The 16,508-nt window shown below is 50.4% G+C and overlaps 4 protein-coding genes across 4 annotated transcripts; 3 read left to right on the top strand and 1 right to left on the bottom strand.

The window, feature by feature from the left end:
• Positions 1-1,857: 1,857 nt before the first annotated feature.
• On the bottom strand, positions 1,858-3,531 carry J4E87_005169 (uncharacterized protein; the record flags this gene model as incomplete). The annotated part of the gene is made up of 3 exons (XM_049376785.1): positions 1,858-1,973; positions 2,027-3,410; positions 3,520-3,531. 3 exons carry the CDS (start codon positions 3,529-3,531, stop codon positions 1,858-1,860), a joined length of 1,512 nt encoding a protein of 503 aa, XP_049233641.1.
• An 883-nt stretch (positions 3,532-4,414) lies between these two features.
• Positions 4,415-5,589, top strand: J4E87_005168 (uncharacterized protein; the record flags this gene model as incomplete). Its single annotated transcript, XM_049376784.1, has 2 exons — positions 4,415-5,369; positions 5,420-5,589. 2 exons carry the CDS (start codon positions 4,415-4,417, stop codon positions 5,587-5,589), a joined length of 1,125 nt encoding a protein of 374 aa, XP_049233640.1.
• A 1,324-nt stretch (positions 5,590-6,913) lies between these two features.
• On the top strand, positions 6,914-9,784 carry J4E87_005167 (uncharacterized protein; the record flags this gene model as incomplete). Its single annotated transcript, XM_049376783.1, has 6 exons — positions 6,914-7,199; positions 7,251-7,533; positions 7,586-8,105; positions 8,160-8,651; positions 8,815-8,940; positions 9,041-9,784. 6 exons carry the CDS (start codon positions 6,914-6,916, stop codon positions 9,782-9,784), a joined length of 2,451 nt encoding a protein of 816 aa, XP_049233639.1.
• A 793-nt stretch (positions 9,785-10,577) lies between these two features.
• Positions 10,578-13,755, top strand: J4E87_005166 (uncharacterized protein; the record flags this gene model as incomplete). The annotated part of the gene is made up of 2 exons (XM_049376782.1): positions 10,578-13,595; positions 13,657-13,755. The coding sequence occupies 2 exons, from the start codon at positions 10,578-10,580 to the stop codon at positions 13,753-13,755; spliced, it is 3,117 nt and encodes a 1,038-aa protein (XP_049233638.1).
• Between the last annotated feature and the right edge of the window lie 2,753 nt (positions 13,756-16,508).

Below are 16,508 nucleotides of genomic sequence, written 5' to 3'. Positions count from 1 at the left end.
TGAGGTACTACTTGTGCTGCACGTGCTCCTGCAAGTAGATATTAGAATACGAGGAGATGGAAAAGAAGCAAGAAACATACCATTATTCTGCACGATATTGTAATCCGTCACGCCCGTTACTTTAGCCACCGTCCGTGCTAGTATCGGTAACCAGAAACCTAGTCACATAATCAGTATATTCTTCTTTACCAACAAGCGTAATATGTCAGCTTAACGTACCAATCTCCCTACTCTCCACAGCCTCCATATCCGCAACCTTGACTTTATGCTGGCGTGTAGTAACAAGCAAATGGCCTCCCGTCATCGGCAAGATATCCAGAAAAGCAACGACATCCCTACTCCTCAGCACCACAAAACTACTCGGACTCGTTTTCTCTGGATCGCTCTCCTCTTCTTTTGGTATACTCTCTTTTAACAAGTCTTGTTCTAGGGTACTGCTGCTCTTCCACAGTGAGGGAGTGAGCGGTGGACTGCTCGGGGAAATAGACGAGGGTGATGATGAGGGGAAGGGGAAGGCGGCGGCGATGGTGCAGAAGGGGCAGGTTTGGGGTGGGTAGTGGAGGTCCGTTTCTTGCATGGCTGCGTTGGTGGGAGTGTTGGTTGGTTGCTAGGAGCGTTGGTTGTGCTGGATTGTGGGGATATAGTAGTCGGAACGGTGAATAGTAATTGATGGATGTTGACAATAATTGATGAACGGGTGCTGACGATGCCGTTTGTTGATATGGATATCCACGTCTTGTTCCGGTAGGTAGGTGAAGGGCCGGTAACACTGTCCAGATAACGCAGGTGCAAGTCGTTGCAACAAGATTCACAACCTCCACTAACTCAAACGTCTTCAAAATCGAACAAAAAAAGACGACGAAAGATAAAAACGATAATCAGGGTCTTCCCCGTATTGATGATCGATCAACACGCAATCAACGCGCAAAGCTGTGGTCGCAGTGCATTCAGGTGAGCTCCGTATTCAGATTAGCGCCGATGTCGACGTGAATTGCCGAGGCACATTGATCGCGGGAACGCGACATGGCCGGGCTGGGCTGGGCACGTCTGCATCGCGATCGTGGAGCGGCAACGCGGGCGCGTGTTGGTGTCAATGCACGCAGAACGCGAGAAAGCAAGGAAAATGTGGCGTCTGAACACGGTCGTGACGTACCGTGTATCTTACGAGTCTTGGACGCGCGACGCGATGCGCTTCTTCGTGTTTAGGTGTGGGTCTTTGCATGAGATGGCTGGGAAAGGATGGCTAACAGCATGTATGGCATCATCGTGCAATGTCAGAGTAAAGTCACGTCACGTCAGACGAAAGCGAGGCTCATTGAAATTTCTGTCTCCATTTGACGCGAAACAGTGCGTTTTCAGACTATTCATACACTCTGAGAGCTACTTCACATTTGCTATCCCAATGACCCATATTTCCCACAGACACCACATACAGATCCACCAAGGAATAGCCTCTCCCATATCACACCATTCATGGTATATCGATCGCTAATGCTATGAGCGAGTATCCAGAGCCGCTACAGAGAAATGAAGTTAAGAGTGATGTGAAAAGGCAAGCACCCTTGATTTGCGCATGCGTGCATGGGGGGATGAACGCCTGCGACTCCATGTTCCAAAACAAGACAAGAGAAACCATAACAGAATTGTGCAACCAACTTGCATCCCATGTATTAACGCCGACCGGAAGATGGTATTAGCCAAGATGTAAACATGAAGGGGTTGGCTTGGATGCAATCGTAAAATTTGCTCCCGGTCGAACCGAACATCGTCATCCGCTGCTCAGTGAGCATGGCGGTAATGAATAGCTTTGCGACTCCTGAGCCAAAGACCGGGAGTGCCTAAAGAAGGAGAACAGTCTTAGCGCTGGCTCTTGGTCTTGGAGGGGACAATGGCGGCCTCCTCTTCCTCTTCTTGGAGCGCGTTACCGTAGGCAGCGACATAGTCCTTTGCCCACTTGCGTAGAACGATGGATGCTGGTGAATGTTAGTTGTGAACGAGAGAGTGGATGGAGAATGCGATGACTTACCCTTCAAGAACTTCTTGCTAGCATACTTCTTAAAGAAGGCTTCGTGGATGACAGGGCTGGAGAGGTAGTCGATCATCAGCTGCAGGACAGGCTGGATTTCCTCCTCGCTGTAGCCGGCGTAGTGTGTGAGGGTCTCGTCCCAAGGGCCACGCTCGAGGACGAGGCGGGCAAGGTACATGGCAGCGGCAGCGACTTGGCTGGGGGGATGGGCGAGGAAGCGGTGGTCCAGGCAGCCGATCTCGAGGAGGTACTTGCCCAGTGTGCGGGTCTGGATGTCGTAGTTGTCGGCCTTTGATATCCGGCGGAGGAAGTTCATGGGGTTGGGGTAGCTGAGGTCGTAGTTGAGGGCAGCGAGGACGAAACGCTCGGCGCTCAGGATCTCCTCCTCGGTGAAGCCATCATCGGCGACGTGACGGAAGTTCTGGACGTGGGGAGAGAGGACCTCCTCGTACTTGGACGCGATGAACATGGCGGTGACACCAACCAACTGAAGACGGTCAAGCTGGACGATCTTGGCTGAGAGGAAGCGGTCGATGATGTTGACAGCAAGGAAGAGGGTCTCCGGGAGGAGGCGGAAGCGAGTGTGAACTTCGAGTAACCAGTCGACGAGAATACCGCGCATCTTCCACTCAAGCTCAGTCTGGGACTCCATATAGTCCGGGTTGGCCATGGTCGCAATCTCTAGCTCCTTGAGGTACTCAAAGATCTCAACAACATACTCGGAAACCATCAATGGGTCATCGACGTCCTCCTTGTCTAGGTCTGGGCCCTTGTAGAAGACCTCTGTGATGGGCTCGAGCTCCTTCTTGGTGCCGTTGGCAGCCTTGGTGTCCTTCTCCTCGGTGACGTTCTCCTCTGGGACGACGTTCTCAGCCTCCTCTTCATCTTCCTCCTTGAGCTCCTCCTCGGGGTCCTCTTCCTTGACGGTCTTGGTAATTTGCATTCGCTTCTTGGCTGGTTGGCCGGCGATACCGTTGCCGCTGGCACCGCGCTTCTTCACCTCGGATGACGCGAGGTTCTTCTCCTTGGGTTCTAACATGGAACGCGTCGAGTTGGCCCGCGATGGCTTCTTGATGCCGGTGGGCTGTGCTGCTTTGGAGACTGCGCCCTTGGTGGCCAGGACCTTCTTTCCATCCTTCGCGACAGCACCGAGGCCGTCGGTCTTGGTGACATTGCTGACGTCACCGAGGGCAGCACGCTTACGCGTGGCAGCACCGTTCGCGCCTAGAGTAGCAGTAGACTTCTTCGCCTGGAGAGTCTTCTTGGGCACGTCGGCAGCAGACTCGTTGGCGCCGAGGTTGGCGGCCTTTGCACGCGTCAAGCGTGTCGTAGCCGCGTTCTCATCGTTCTCGTTGGTGACGGCGCGCTGCCTGAGAGATCGAGCCTGTAACACGCGTTAGTAGAGTGAATCGTGATGGACGTGTTGCTTCGCGCCGATGGGAGATGGGACGATAGCAGATGGGACAAGAGCAGGTGACAGGGCGACGACGTACAGCGGGAGGCATTGCAAGCAATATTATGTATGCTGATCAAGGCTAGAGAGGTATCCTGGTGCTGAGTATATCTGGAGAGTGGAATGGCGGCTGTAGGACTTGTTTTGATACACTGTTTTGAGGTGTCAGCAGAGCTCGGTGAAGCTTGAAAAAGCGCGCGTAGAGGCTGCCAACGCGGGAGCATCAAGAGCCGCGGTGTGCATGCAGCGATGTCGCATACAGAACCACGGTTGATGCTCGCGAAAGCTGGCCGGACTGACACGCCCGATGGGGTGCGGCAGCGACGGTGACGTGACGGGCGAGAGAGACGAACCCTTGGAGCGCTCGGTGCGTGGTAATTGAGTGGACAGGGTAAAGGTCCAGCTGCAATTAATCGTGAGAGGGAGTGTGGAGGATGGGGGAGGGCGAGAGAGGATGTGCACCAAGGTGTGTTGTGGGTAGGAAGAGAGGTATGTTGTGTGTTTTGAGCGAGGGCAGGCTAGCTTGGCCTCCACGTCCCACGCGCCAAAATCGCATTCGAGGCTGGCAGAGGGCAACAGTGCACGCCCCACAGGCGCGTCAGTGGACTTACCAGAGATGACACCAGGCCCCAACGCGTAAACTTTGCCCGTGCAGTAAGATGGGTCGCGGGCGAGCAGCTGGGCTGTGAGATGGGGGTTCTGGCAAGTGCAGCGTAAAGATGGCGAAGACGACGAGCGTGTTGTGGTGGGCGAGGAAGCAGACACACGTTGTTGCTGGGACATCGCGCCCTGCCTGCCCGACCCACCCGGGCCGGCCTAGCCAATTGCGGCGGGTTTGAGAATTATTCGTGACATGACGAGCAGCTGCACGCCATCCAGCCGGCGTCCATTGCACCAGCGTGAAGCATCCAGCGTCCCCAGCTGCACTCCCAGATATGCTGCAGCCGCGGATATGTCGTTTCCAGCCCTCGCGACTGGGCCGGGCGCTGCTGTCTGCCCGCACCTACGCACAGGTCCAGGCCATCGACCTTAAACCTCCCCCAGCGATACAGCCTACCGTGGCTGCCGACGCCGGAGTACTGAAACAGGAAGGCTCGCGCAAGGAGAAGTTTATCCCTCTGCGCACATACAAGCCTCGCACGCCTGGTCTGCGCCATCTCAAGCGACCCGTCAACGACCACCTGTGGAAGGGACGACCGCACCTGAAGCTCACCATCGAACGGAAGGGACAGCATCTCGGAGGAAGGAACAACACAGGACGGGTCACTGTCAGGCACAGAGGTGGTGGCCACAAGAGGAGGATACGCATCGTCGACTACAAGCGATACCTGCCCGGCAAGCATGTCGTAGAGCGGATAGAGTACGACCCCAACCGGAGCTCGCATCTAGCCCTCATCACCCGCGTGGCTACTGGAGAGAAGTCGTACATCATCGCCGCAGATGGCATGAGGGCGGGCGATGAGGTCGAGAGCTACAGGACGGGTATTCCCAAGGACCTGATCGACAGCATGGGTGGTGGTATCGATCCCGGTATGCTGGCCGCGAAGACAGCCGCACGTGGAAACTGCCTTCCCATTCACATGGTGCCCCTCGGTTCGCAGGTATACAACGTTGGTACGAAGACAAAAGGCGGAGGTGTCTTCTGCCGCAGTGCCGGTACATACGCCATCATCGTGAACAAGGAGGAGGTGGAGAAGGGCAACAACACAGAGATCAAGCACGTTATTATCCGCTTGATGAGCGGTGAAATCCGCAAAGTCAGCGCAGACGCATGCTGCACCATTGGCGTTGCCAGCAACCCGCAATCACACTTCACATCACTTGGAAAGGCCGGACGTTCACGGTGGCTCGGAAAGCGACCAGAGGTCCGTGGTCTCGCCATGAACGCAGGTCAGTTCTTGAATCATTCACTTCAGTTGCAGTCTTCTAACATGTCGCAGCTGATCATCCCCACGGTGGTGGTCGTGGTAAATCAAAGGGTAACGTGCACCCCGTCAGTCCGTGGGGCACTCCAGCAAAGGGAGGTTACAAGACGAGGCACAAGAGGAACAAGCACACCTTCCTCGTCCAAGATAAACCCCGCAATCAAGGAAAGCGGAGGGCGAGGTAGGGTGGCCGCCGGTGTACTATATGCTCAAGATGGAGCTGTACCATATACTGTAGTCGCATGCCATGCCGTCTACCAATATACATCAGTACTCACCCAGTTGCGTTTCGATATGTTTGCACAGCAGCAGCAAATGCATAATGTTAGCTGTGCTGCCTAGACTCCAGCTGGTCTGACTACCCCAGTGCTTCACCGATAACCCCATCATGCGCATCGCACAACCAAACGTGCATCCCCTGTTCAAGCAATTCGGCATCATCTGCTCGAATTTCGCCTTCATCAAATACTCGAGGCTCGGGGACTCTCTCGGTCGCATCTGAGGTCCTGACGTGTGCCAGCAGAGTCCAAGCTCGGGGGTCGGAACTTTGGACGTTGCGGCTCTTCTGCAATCTCACGACCACGGCTTCCTGGGCATGCATAGATCACTTGGCTGCTTGTTGCCTGGGCAGAACCAGATCTCCTGCCACGAGCTCATCAAGTCGTGTAATGAACAGTAGGTGGCATCATTATTTAACTTTGAGCATTCTTATCTCTGCGCGCACCGTTCAAGTACGTGAATTCATGATTACTACTGGTGTGACCGTTGACAGGCCGACACCTGGTCTCCATGTTTGGGTTGATGACACAAGACGCTGCGCGTAGATCGGTCGCATTTTGATCCATCTTGGGCTGGACTACTGCCCCACCATGCCGCTCTGGCGAAGCTGCATACAGCACCTTGCAGCCACGAAACAACCACATGCGCAACAGGGCACGCAAAGAGACACCATGGGCTCCAGAGTAGCTATCAGGACCTAAAGAGCAAACTTTCTGTATCAGTAATCGTCTATGTAGCTACGAACTTGCGGTAGGGGGTCCTTGCTGGCAATCCCAAGACTCGGGAGATCCGCCATAATTAGTCCATATGCTCGACGTTGCACATCACCTCACGCTTAAGGCAACACGCATTGCGCGGACGGCCTTGGAGGTGAGACCAGGTACATGAGCGTAGCTCAGCCATGGCTTGTTTTACACCCAATAGCACATGCACTTCTAACATCCTACACTTACACCCACCTTAGAGGCATAACGCGCTCTTAGTGCTGATCAACCGCTGGTGCCTACCCGCGCGCATTCGAGACTCCGAGGCCTTCACCGACACCGACGCTTAGAGCGACCGTTAAACTGCCGACGTAGCTTCGATTAAGATCTCGCAATCAAACGGAAATCGTGGCTTGACAGAGGACCCTCATCCGTTTGAGCCGTGCTTACGCGGGGGCGGTTCGTCTGAGCCAACGTGGATCCAAGACTCCTCCTGGACTGCCAAAGACCAGCAAGATTCGCCAACATGGCTTCCAACGGATCCGAATCGCCAGACGAGTCGTTCTTCAACGACCTGTCCCAACAAGCGCAAGACCAGAATGCTACCAACGGTCAGGAAACGCAACAGGATGGATCAAGCAAGGTCAAGAGGATTGCCTGTGTTCTGTGTAGGAAGCGGAAGTTGCGATGCGACGGCACCCGGCCAACATGTTCGACCTGCAAACGTCTGAACCACGATTGCGCATACGACGAAGTACGCAAGAAAAGTGGACCCAAGCGCGGCTACGTCAAGCTGCTCGAACAACGGCTGCGTAAGTTGCGCATACTTCTGCTGGTGGATGGTACTGACTCATGGGATACAGAGCAAGTCGAGACTCTCCTCAAGACCCAAGACACGACCGACCCGAGCAAGGAAGCCCCGCGCCAGGACGCCGGTTCCACATACGTTGCGAATACCATAAGTCAATCGCTGCCGAATTCTACAAATGTTCCCAATACCGCAGGCAATACTCAGTCGAGGATCACTGGCGCAAGCCCATTCCAAAATATCGGTACAGCCGGAAATGACGCGGAGGACACCTCGTGGGAGATGATTGGGCTTGGGCTCGAGGAACCTCTACCTCCTCAAGAAATCCAGGACGATTTGTACGAGCAGAATCCTGCCTGTAGCACGGTGATTTCGCTGACATTTTGCCAGATATCAAATATATTTCGCCAAGATCCATCTCTCAATGCCCGTCATACACAGACCACGGTTCATGGCCGCTCTGAACCTGGCTCCTCATATGCGCCCGCCGGTTTGTCTGCGATATATCATGTGGACCCTAGCTGCTTCCATCACAGACAAGTATGAGGCGTTACAAGAACATTTCTACCAACGTGCTAGGAAATATGCGCAGATGGATGAAATGAGAGGCCACGGAGAGTCGACCATCACCCTTGCGCATTGCCAGACATGGGTTTTGATGGCTACGTACGAGTTCAGACAGATGTACTTCCCAAGAGCCTGGATGTCATCCGGGAGAGGTTCAAGACTAGCCCAGATGATGCAGCTGCATCGCCTGGACGGAGTTGGACTAGATGTAAAGCAATGCTTGGCTCCACCCAAGGATTGGACCGAGCGTGAGGAACGGCGGAGAACCTTTTGGCTAACCTTTTGCATTGATCGATACGCGAGTATTGGAACTGGATGGCCCATGACCTACGATGAGAAAGACGTAAGGACAGACCTCTCGTGCTCATGCTACTGCAAAGCCTGACTGTTTTTTTAGATCATGACAAACCTACCAGCAAGCGAAGAAGCGTTCGACAAGAGTAAGCCCATGGATACTGGATCACTGGACCAATTACTCAATCCTAATGGCGTGCAAAACCTTCAACCACTTGGCGGTATCGTCCTTACAGCTGCAATGTTTGGCCGTAATCTGCTTCACTTACATCGACCACTGTCAGATGACAACGAGAACGATATCAATGGCGGATTCTGGAATCGACATCGAAGCATCGAGCGTATACTCCTGCAGACCTCGCTGAGCCTGCCGGATAGCATCCGCCTGCCCTCCGGTATAGCCGAACCCAACGTAGTGTTCACGAACATGTGCATACATACGTCGGCAATATGTCTTCACCAAGCAGCCATCTTCAAAGCAGACAAATTCCGGCTACCAGCAAGCGTCAGCAATGAAAGCAAGATTCGTTGCGTAACAGCAGCAGCCGAGATTGCTTCCATCATGCGGATGATCAGTCATATGGACCTCGGTTCAGTAAGTCTTTTGGTAACGGCCGACGATTGGCGTTTACTGATTTGGGCAGATGAATCCTTTTATATCTTTCTGTGTTTACGTAGCAGCAAGGGTATTCGTCCAATACCTGAAGACGCGGCCGAAAGACCAACAGATGAAATCCTCGTTACAATTCCTCTTACAGGCGATGGAAGCTCTTCGACGGAAGAACCCACTCACAGAGTCGTTCTTGGTGCAATTAGATCTTGATCTAGAGGGTGCAGGTCTGCAGGGCATGCGTCATCAGCCATACACACAGCCCACGCGCAAAGTGAGTCAAACCCCAGAGGTTCTCCAGGGACTCAGTGATACGATTGGGAGTCGATTAAGTCAGAGTTATCCCAAGTAAGTTACTAATTCCTGACCCATAGCCTACCATCGTTTCGATTCATTCTGATCCGCAAATCGCTTGCAGTCCGTTAATCAATATACGCGAACCGAATCAACCTGCCGCACCCCCCAGTACGTTCGGGAACGGCATTCCAACCACATCGGCATCGGCTTCCAATACGCAATACTCGAGCAGCGCCCCTGCTCCGCCATTCCAACTGCACAATATCGACAGTATCGACATGAACGCGCACAATGCGACCTTCTTACCATCTCAATTTGATTCAAACAGAGGCTTCGGAAGTGCTGCAGCTCAAGCCTTCGGGCCCGCCGGCGGCTTTACTTTCCAAGACAACGAGATGGACCTCTCCGGAGGCGATAGGGGTGTCGATCAGCCCAGCCCCGCCACAATAAGCTCACAGTCAAGAGGAGGCTCGACATCACATTCTTCTTACTCACCAGGCCAACCAATCGAACACAACATGCCATACCGGGCATCTCCAAAGATGACTGGGCCAGGCTCTGGCAGCGTCTTCACAGACCTCGCAGCTAATGGAGGAACGTTTCCTACAAATGGTTTCAATCTACCCAGAAACATGGGCAACGAAGCTTATACTGATGGCTTCGTAATGGGTAACGAATGGGAATACGCAGCGTTGAATGCGGGGACAGGCCTGACGCCCATGGCAGACGCGTCCTGGGATTCGATGTTGGAAAGCGTCACGATGGGATGGGATTCAGTTGGCCCTGGGCATGAGAATCCACCGAATGCTGCTGGAGTATGATGGGATTCGTTGTTTGGGGATGTGTACATTGAAATAGCAGGATACCCACTTTCGCTTTGATTGCATTTGGTGTTAGGGCTGATAGCATGGGTGGGCTTGACTTTTAGGTCACGCGCACATTGGCTTCGCGTGCTTTCTGGTAAATCGCCTGCGAACGGTTTTAGATGACGTAGTGCTACCTGCGCATTATAGAGGGCGGATAGAACGAACGTTGTATACTATCATGTAAAAACAACACTGGAACTGGCATACCCAGGTATCATCCTGGGTCCTTGTGGCATTCCCCCGGATCCGTGCACGCGGCTAGACATGTACATCGACGGAACCACCTCGGATCGAAATTGCGAACGCGTTGACAGATGTCACTATCGAGGCGAACTCGTTGTTTTTGAAGCTAACATATCATATCGATTGCAATCGATACTTAGCCATGCTCTCGATGAAAGGACCCTGAAGATCCGGGGATAATGAGGCTTGCAGGGATGGGGGCGGTCTGCGTCACACCTGCAGTTGCTGGGCAACCGGATCGAGAAGCTACGTGCAGCATCGCAACCACATCACCACCGCTTTTTCGCTGCGTCGGGTCGTACAATTAATCTTCACTTCTTCACATATCGTTCTCTATCCCTGTTTCTCTGGGCAAAAACGCTGGCACTCCCGACTGGTGCACCGACAACCGTACAGCAAACAGAGCAGTAAACACCGAGGCCGACGTATATTCGCGATGTTCACGTCGAAGGAGAGGGAAGGTGCTGCGTCACCAGGGCCTGGAGCCTACTATTCGCCGTCCCAAATGAGTAAGAACTATAGCGACGCCTTCGCACCTGCCATACTGACGATTGGCATAGAGAGCTATCTTCAAGACCTTCGCACAAACCGCCCCGCTCGTCCCACCGGAGCTCGACCTGCTCCTGCACACTTCAACACATGGTCGAATAGATCCAGCAACCGAATGTCCGACTCGACTGCCATCTCCTCCTTACAGCGTACCTTCACAGACCCTGTCGTCGACGCCGATGCACGTCCCGCCTCCTCGCACGAACCGAAGTCGCATACCCGAACAACCTCCAAAGCGAGCCTAGATGGAGTCGTAGCCAGTGTTGGAAGGCCGCTAGTACAGCCACCACGCGGGCGGGAGACATCACGGTCTTCGTCACGATCGCGCACACCCAGCGTGCAATACCGCGAGAGGGAACAGCGCCAGGCAGAGCAGGACGAGGCACGGGCTATACGCGTGGCCATGGAGGACTTGGAACTTGCAAAGGAGGAGGGCAAGATATTTGAGGCTGCACGAGACGAAGCCGTCGAATTGGTCTGGAAGCATTGCAATCCCCATGCCGCCGCGGCCAGTCCGACCAAACCGTATGCATACCCGGGTCTGGCCAGGAAGAACAGCGCGCAGAGGAGTCGGAGCGTCGAGCCGAAGGATCAGGATCTGCAACGGGCCAATTCTAAACTGCGGAAGCGACATTCGATGGGGAGTGCCGCGTCAGGGAGCCGGAGTAGCAGCTTGCAGAGCAACGGCCGCGCAGGCGATGCCGATACATCAGCTGCTGGAATCGCGTCGCCTACCAAGAGCAGCTTTGGCATTATCAAGGGTAAGAACGGCGAGTCACCAGCATTAGCCAAAGCCATCTCAGACCTCCCAGACTTTAAGCAGCGACGAAGAAGCAGCGGACCCCGTCGAACCATCAGCGGGAGTCTTTTCTCCAACCCGAACGACCAGATATACGAAGAACCCGAAGAGGAAGCACCGCCTGCTCCTAAACCCACCCCCGCCGCCGAACCACCCAAGACCGAAAAACTACCACTAGGCATACGGCGCAATCCCTTTATGCGTTTCCAATCAATCAAGGGGAACCCACTGGTGAGGTCCAGCACGGATCCTGCCATCGCGACGAAGCGTTTCGACCGCTATGAGATACAGAAGAACCCACCGACCCAATCGAGAAACGCAGCGTATACCCTGAACTCGGCAGAATCGAAGCCAGCAGAAGATGTCAAGGCGGACGTGGAGAATGTTCCGGAGGTGAAGATGAAGGATGGCAAGGAGATCAGGAGCGACGAGCTACGTGCTGCCACAGGCTTTCGTCTGAAGGACCGTAGTGCAAAGCTACCTACTCCTACCGCGGTCTCAGATGCCCCAGGGCGACCGATCGTTTCTTTCCAGAAAAACTGGAATGTGATCGAGATGAAGGAAGAGATCTCGGCCGCACCTGATCTGACACCAAAACCTTTAAATACAACCAAGTCTGGCCCACCGCCACTGGAGCACGCCGCAACTGAGCCTGTCGTACCTACTATCAGTCTCGCACCAGAAGTGCCCAAACGGAACATCACCCCAAGACCGCAAGTTCCAGAGATCAACGCTCCTTCCGAGCCTAAAACCAGCCTCGCACCGGACGTACCAGAACGAAGCACAACTCCAAGACCGCCTGTGGCTCCAGAGGCTAACAGCTCATCTGGTTCTGTGCCCGCACCCGGACGGTTCAATCTGAAAAACAAACCTACCATCAACATCTACGAGGACCCTCCAGCCCAAACGAGACCTCTGCCGCTCACCAGCTCGCTAAGGAAAGCCAATATCCCAACTCGTCCTTCTGCTGCTCCTCTGCCTAGTATCAATGTATCTGATTCAGCGCCTGCGCGTTCGAGGACGACACCCGCGCCGCCAGTTCCTTCTATTTCCGTGTCCGAAACCCCGTCGATTTCGGCCAGGAAGAATATGTTCAACCGCGGCCCCTACGTTCCGCCAACGAGTGCTACACCGCCTATTCCTAGCATATCAGTCAGCGAGACTCCAGCACTGAGACGAGGCTCTACAACACCTTCAATCTCTGTAACACCGGAAGTTCCTTCGATATCTGTTAGCGAATCACCAGCGCCAAACCGTGGGTCAAGAGGCAACGCTCCACCAATACCCAGCATCTCTGTGAGCGAGACGCCCGCGCTGAGAAGGGGAGCGACTACACCATCTATCAACGTGACTCCTGACATTCCGACTATATCCGTCAATGAGACCACAGCTCCGACTCGGGGACGCAACAGCAATGTACCTTCGATCAACGTCAGCCCTTCAGTGCCTTCGATCAACGTCAACACACCCAAAGGCTTCGGCCCAGCCGCGTCAACACGACCACTGCCAGTTCCAAACGCCCAAAACAAGTCTCACAGCTACAACGGCACAGCCACCCCTCGCACCCACTGGACCCCAACCACCGTCCGCACCGGCGCCCTCTGCGCCCAATGCGCCCTCCCCATCGCCGGCCGCATCGTCTCCGCCTCCGGCGCGCGCTTCCACCCGGAATGCTTCGCCTGCTACCAATGCGGCGAGCACCTCGAATGTGTAGCCTTCTACCCAGAACCCTCCAACAAACACGCCGAACGCGTCTCGCGCATCCGCGCCCGCCTCTCCGGCGCCGACATCCCGTACCTGCCCTCGCACCCCACTGCAGACTCCATGGCGCGCCTCGAGCACGACGACGGCACAGACGAAACGCCCCGCTTCTACTGCCACCTTGATTTCCACGAGCTGTTTTCGCCCCGCTGCAAGAGCTGCAAGACGCCTATTGAAGGCGAGGTTATTGTGGCTTGTGGTGCCGAGTGGCATGCGGGTCACTTTTTCTGTGCTCAGTGTGGCGATCCGTTTGATAGCAACACGCCGTTTGTGGAGAAGGATGGGTATGCTTGGTGTGTTAATTGCCATACGCATCGGTATAGTACGAAGTGTAAGGGGTGTAGGAAACCGGTTACCGATACGGTTGTCAAGGCACTGGGGGCGGAGTGGCATGTTGGGTGCTTTGTTTGTGTGGTAAGTCTATCCCCCGTCTTGTTCTTCGCGTGAAGTGACGTTTTTGCTAACTTGACGATAGTGCTGCTCTGGTCCTTTTGAAGATGGGAGGTATTTCCTTCGCGGTGAGAGTCAGGATCCGGTTTGTGTTAGGTGTGAGGAGAGGAGGTTGAAGGCTTGATCGCGGCGACTTTGGCTGTGTCTCTTTGCTGCTATTGCTGTGCTGTTGTGTGTGACAATCTACTGTTGAGCGTGTTTGCATACTGTTCGCATACATTGGTGTTTTGGATAGGGAGAATGGCGCTGCTTGGGCGTTTTGGGTAGCATAGCGGTAGTTGGGGAGTTGTAATATGAGATGAGATTTGCAAGTTATGTTGAAACTGGACGTGCTGGTTGGGGTATACATGGAGACGTCGTGATATGGGCTGATCAAGCAAAGTCCTTTTTGAGGTAGACATGATCACGACAAGTTACAAGAGGAACTGCTACTGGTATCTATCAGGAACACATGATAGGTCGTACTCGTGAATAAGACGCTACAGTTGATGTCTTCATGGTTTCAGCGCTATTATTATCGCCTAAGCTAAGCTCTCCTAAGGATGCGCTGACTGCGGAATGAAGACACGGTTCTGGATGGTGGTGAGACTGATCGCGTACTTGATGATCGCCTCCGGCGGTCATTTCGTTCCTCAAACGTAATTATCCTTTCAGATAGTGGTGGTCCTACCGATGAACTCCTTCGAAGAGGATTCACGGGATCAGCCGATGCTTCTTGGGCCACCGTTCCTCCAAAGTAGCGAACCCTGTGTGCTACTTCGCAAGTACCTTGGTTTTCGTTCTCACAGAGGAAATGTTCTAGGCTGCTGTGCCATGCTTGTTCGACAGTGATGTCGCGATGCTCGCCGTGGTCCGTGTATCTAATAACAAGCTTGTCGCCGGTCAGACTCTAAGGATTGCGATGTCTCTTATTTAATAAGAAGTACCTTTACGTATATAGTAGTTATGTAATTTAAGAATTATAAGTAGCTTATTTTACTCTATATTATTATAGTACTATAAATAAAATAAAAAAAAACTAAAATATTAAATTATATACTATAGTAAGTTAATAGTTAAGAAATATATAATACACATCTTAGCGTTTTTATTACTTTTATAACTTATACTATAGCTACTAATATTCTCTTTATTAATATTATAGGTATTAAGTATAGCTTTTAAAAAACGCCTATACTTATTAATAATATTTTAGCTACTTATACTTTTCTTAATTTACTTAGTATTAATAAAATAGCTAGCGTTTTATAAGCTAACTTTTCTACTCTACTTATTAGCTTTAGTGTTACTTTACTTATTATTTTTATTATTACTCTTATTATAGACTAGCCTTAAAGTATAGCTATAATAAGTATTAGTAAAAATATTATATTTCTTAAAGAGAGAGCTTATAGTAAGCCTTACTCTATATACTAAGCTAAGGCTTAGGTAAAGTCTAAGCCTATTATATACTCTCTATAGTACTTATAAAATTCTATATAATTTTTTATTATAAGCTAAAAAATACTTTATATAGAACTAATACTTAAAAATAAAGCTAAGTATTTTTAACTATAATAGTAGAGGTAAAGTACTATATAACTTTTTCTACTTAAAAGTAGTAATAATAAAATATAAAAAATAGTCTCTATAATAAGTTTTCTATATAAATACTTTAAGAGTAAAATAAGTATATAATAATACTACTATAGCTAGTACTAAAAAACTCTATAACTTATAGCGCGTGCGCTATAGTAGTTATATATATAGGTTATAGTAGTAGAGTATATAGCTATTACGCTTATATTACTAAGATACTATTAGCTAAGTAGATCTATATAGAAATCTTTCTAAACTATATATAATAATACGCTACTATATATATATTACTATAATATACTTACGTAACCTCTACTACGCTACTTTATTTATACTTTTACTACTTTAATTATACTCTATATTAGCGCTATACTATTACTATAGCGTACTTAATAGTACTTAATAGTAGCTATAGCTTAGCCTTAAATAAGTAGCCTTTTAGGCGCTTTCTAAGTAATTCTTTTAGTAACTTTATACTAGGCTATAGAGCTAATAGTAGAATTATATATAAAAGATAAGCTATTAATAGATTTAAAATAGATAGTAATAGTAATAAAAAGAATCTTATTCTAGTAAAAATAGATCTTAATATACTATATCTCTCTTATATTAAGTTTACTAAGAATTATAGAACTATTTAGCGCTATTTATATAGTAGAGGTAGGTTTTAAGTCTAGAAGTTTACTATTATAGTACTACTAATACACTATTTAAAGATTACTTATTAAACCTACTTATATAAGAAGCTATACTATAAGCGTATTAATAACTTTTTTACTACTAATAAAAAGCTTTAAGTTCTCTTTTATTACTAGTTTAAACTAGTATATTATAGTGTTAATAATAATAACTCTTATATTATAATAGCTAGTATAATTAGCGCTAGCGTAAAGCTAAAAAGAAGCTAGAGAGCTATCTTTATATTTACCTTTAACTACTTAGCTAAAGTATTCTTTAAGCTTCTTAAGATAGTTTAGACTTAGAGCTTTATTATAACTTTAGTACTTTTTTACGCTACTAAGCGTTATAATAACTAGAGTAGTAGTAGTATAGAAGTTTAGCTAGCTCTATTAATATCTTCTTATAGTTATAGTAGTAACGCTATAGCCTTAGTTAATACTATTATATATAATATAAGTAAAATAATAGTATAAATATTAGTAGTTTAGTAGATCTAGAGTAATACTATTACTAACTTCTTTAATATTATAGTAAGTGCTGTTATAGTAAACTTCTAGCTTTACTTACTAACTTAAACTTTACTAGACTACTAGTACTACTAGCTAGTAGCGCCTTCTT

Source organism: Alternaria ethzedia (assembly GCF_023757985.1).
Source record: "Alternaria ethzedia strain BMP 0044 chromosome Unknown scaffold_10, whole genome shotgun sequence".
Lineage (NCBI taxonomy): Eukaryota > Fungi > Ascomycota > Dothideomycetes > Pleosporales > Pleosporaceae > Alternaria > Alternaria ethzedia.
The sequence above is the reverse complement of the archived record's forward strand: the minus strand, read 5'-3'. Positions and strand labels throughout refer to the sequence as shown.